Raw genomic sequence first — 2,445 nt, 5'->3', positions numbered from 1 at the left:
CCACTATTCATAGTAATTTATACTTTAGTATTCCATTTATAATTGTTTACTTAAAGTTTTGATTTAGTAATATTGACATTATTTTTTTAATATAATGTAGTACATGATTTGATATTCACGTGCAACACACGTGTCTCAAAACTAGTTAATTTACAAGTACAACAGTTTGGGTTTAATAACTATGAGTAAAATTGTTTGAAAAGTATATTAAATGTTATTTTCATGTCATAATAATAATTGATCTCAAAGTTTGAACTCTTAAAATTAAATTTTAGCAGAACTAGTCAACTTCTTCAACATCTGTCCTAACCATAAAAGAAAATTATGACAAATTATCTTAGATAATTCCAGGCATAGAAAACACAATTCGAGCATAAAGAGCTTGTTCATGGGACTCCACCTCCTGCATTAAAATGTACTCAATGTATTCTCCAAAAACCGGTGCAATGAATTCCTTGATTTCCAATTCAGTAATAGGATAGTCCTTGGAGAAAGTAACAAACATTGTTAGTTCTTCATATGGTATGTTATGTCCCTTCATGTCACCTTCAAGCCCCAACTGAGAAATTCTTCTGATTAAATATGACTCATCAAGAGGTGGCCCCATTGACATATTTCTTTTCATCGAAGTTTGTTCAGAACTTCTATTCAAGGCTTCCCTCACAATATCCGGCAATAACTTAAGACAAACCTCAATTACAATTTTTCTTATCCCACTAGTTGTACCATTTCGATTTTGACAGAAAAATAAGAGAGATAAATCCTTTCTAGTGAGTTTTTGAGTTAGCGGAATCTCATTTGCATTGGTTGAGAGAAGAAACTCAGTATTGTCAATGCATTTGAGACAGGTTACAGCCTCATCAGCGAGTTGATTAATAAATAATTCAGTGAAGGATGCGATCTTTCTGATAACATCATGGAAAAGGCAAGTGTGCTCAAGCCAAATCCATAACGCCAATACCATCATAGATTCAAAAGGATCACGATGAAGGTCAATGATAAGGAGAGAATAAAGTTTTCGCACAATCGTAGGAAAATGACCGAATTCCTCCATAGTGATTTGAGAAGTATTATCAACAATACCAACTCACGTTTGTAGTGATCAGACCTAAAATTACCAAAAATTGAATTAGAAAGAATCAAGTTATAAAAATTAGCCATAATTATATTAGACAAATATGCATATAATTGATAATAGAACAAGAAAAATCAACTAATAAGATTCTAGTATGAAGAAAATTATTGTGATCCTAATAGAAATTTAGCTCTTTTGTTGCAGTGTAACAAAAAACAATCAAATGATAGACGTAGGGGGGAAAGAAAATAAACTCAAGACAAAATCCTACATGAGGATTAAAAGGCCTAGTCTTGGAACCTAAACTCAATCAGAGAAGGTATTCCAATAACCTATCTAGGAATGCACATTTACATCTATGCAAAGATTTAATTCAATCCAAAATAAAGTGAAGTTTAGGCTACAAAAAGGGTAAAAGGGCATAAAGTGAGGAAGAACAAACCAAAAGGTAACGCTAGGGAAGGTTATTCTCAAGAACTCAACTTGACAACCCAAATTCAACCCAACCTAATAATTTATAGGTGAAAAAAACTCTCATTGAGAAAAGCTCTAATAAAGTTGCTCTTATCCGTGTTCTACCAAAATAAAGAGAAGTAATTAATACTTTTGAAGCATTTACAAAAATAGTCAACGACAGTAATTATAATTTTAGAAACATTTAAAGAAAAAAACTTGCAGAGTAGGTTGTAATAAATGCTTGTGATCTTTCTAGAAGTCATGTTGACACAACTTCACACACGTCCTATACAAAAAATAATTAGAAAATAAAAGTCCATACCACCTAGGATCGCTTACATAATCACAAAATGTAAGAAGACATAAAATTTTCTCTTTTACTTATAAAATGAACTTCATCTTGTTAACGTAGGGAGAAATAGTTTTAAAGAATACGTATATTTAGAATAACTTGATATATTTCTAAATAGCTTGATAAAATAATTATACTTCATATTTTAAAAAAGCTACCCCTAGAAATCAAGTGTGTTAATAAGTTGGTCTGATAAATATGAATTTTGTTAACTCAGACATAAATTGGGGTAGAACCTCTATGGTCAAGTATTCAAGATCATAGTTCAAAAGATACTACCACTAATTCTTTTGGTATAATGGATCATCCTTTTTAGCATAAACTTTCAGAATTATGCTTTGTGATTATTCATACTTGTTGAAAGACTATGTTGAGAAAACATACAATATTAATTTGCGATTAATCGAAAATTCAAAATGTTGTATGAATAATGAAATTTTCTTTCAGAAAATGCTTTATTTATCGTGAAACTAATGATGTGCATAGATGTAAAAACTATTAATACTCACATCATTTGTTCAGTGGTGGATATCAAAACATTCACTTTTACAGCTCTTGTGAC

At 30.6% G+C, this 2,445-nt stretch overlaps 1 protein-coding gene across 1 annotated transcript; it reads right to left on the bottom strand.

The window, feature by feature from the left end:
• Nucleotides 1-337: 337 nt before the first annotated feature.
• Nucleotides 338-1,054, bottom strand: LOC107057874 (uncharacterized). Its single transcript, XM_015302945.1, has one exon. The coding sequence runs from the start codon at nt 1,052-1,054 to the stop codon at nt 338-340; it is 717 nt and encodes a 238-aa protein (XP_015158431.1).
• Nucleotides 1,055-2,445: the final 1,391 nt, after the last annotated feature.

The sequence above is a fragment of the Solanum tuberosum genome, unplaced genomic scaffold, assembly GCF_000226075.1.
Source record: "Solanum tuberosum cultivar DM 1-3 516 R44 unplaced genomic scaffold, SolTub_3.0 scf00391, whole genome shotgun sequence".
Classification (NCBI taxonomy): domain Eukaryota; kingdom Viridiplantae; phylum Streptophyta; class Magnoliopsida; order Solanales; family Solanaceae; genus Solanum; species Solanum tuberosum.
This window is presented reverse-complemented; position numbering and strand designations above follow the sequence as displayed.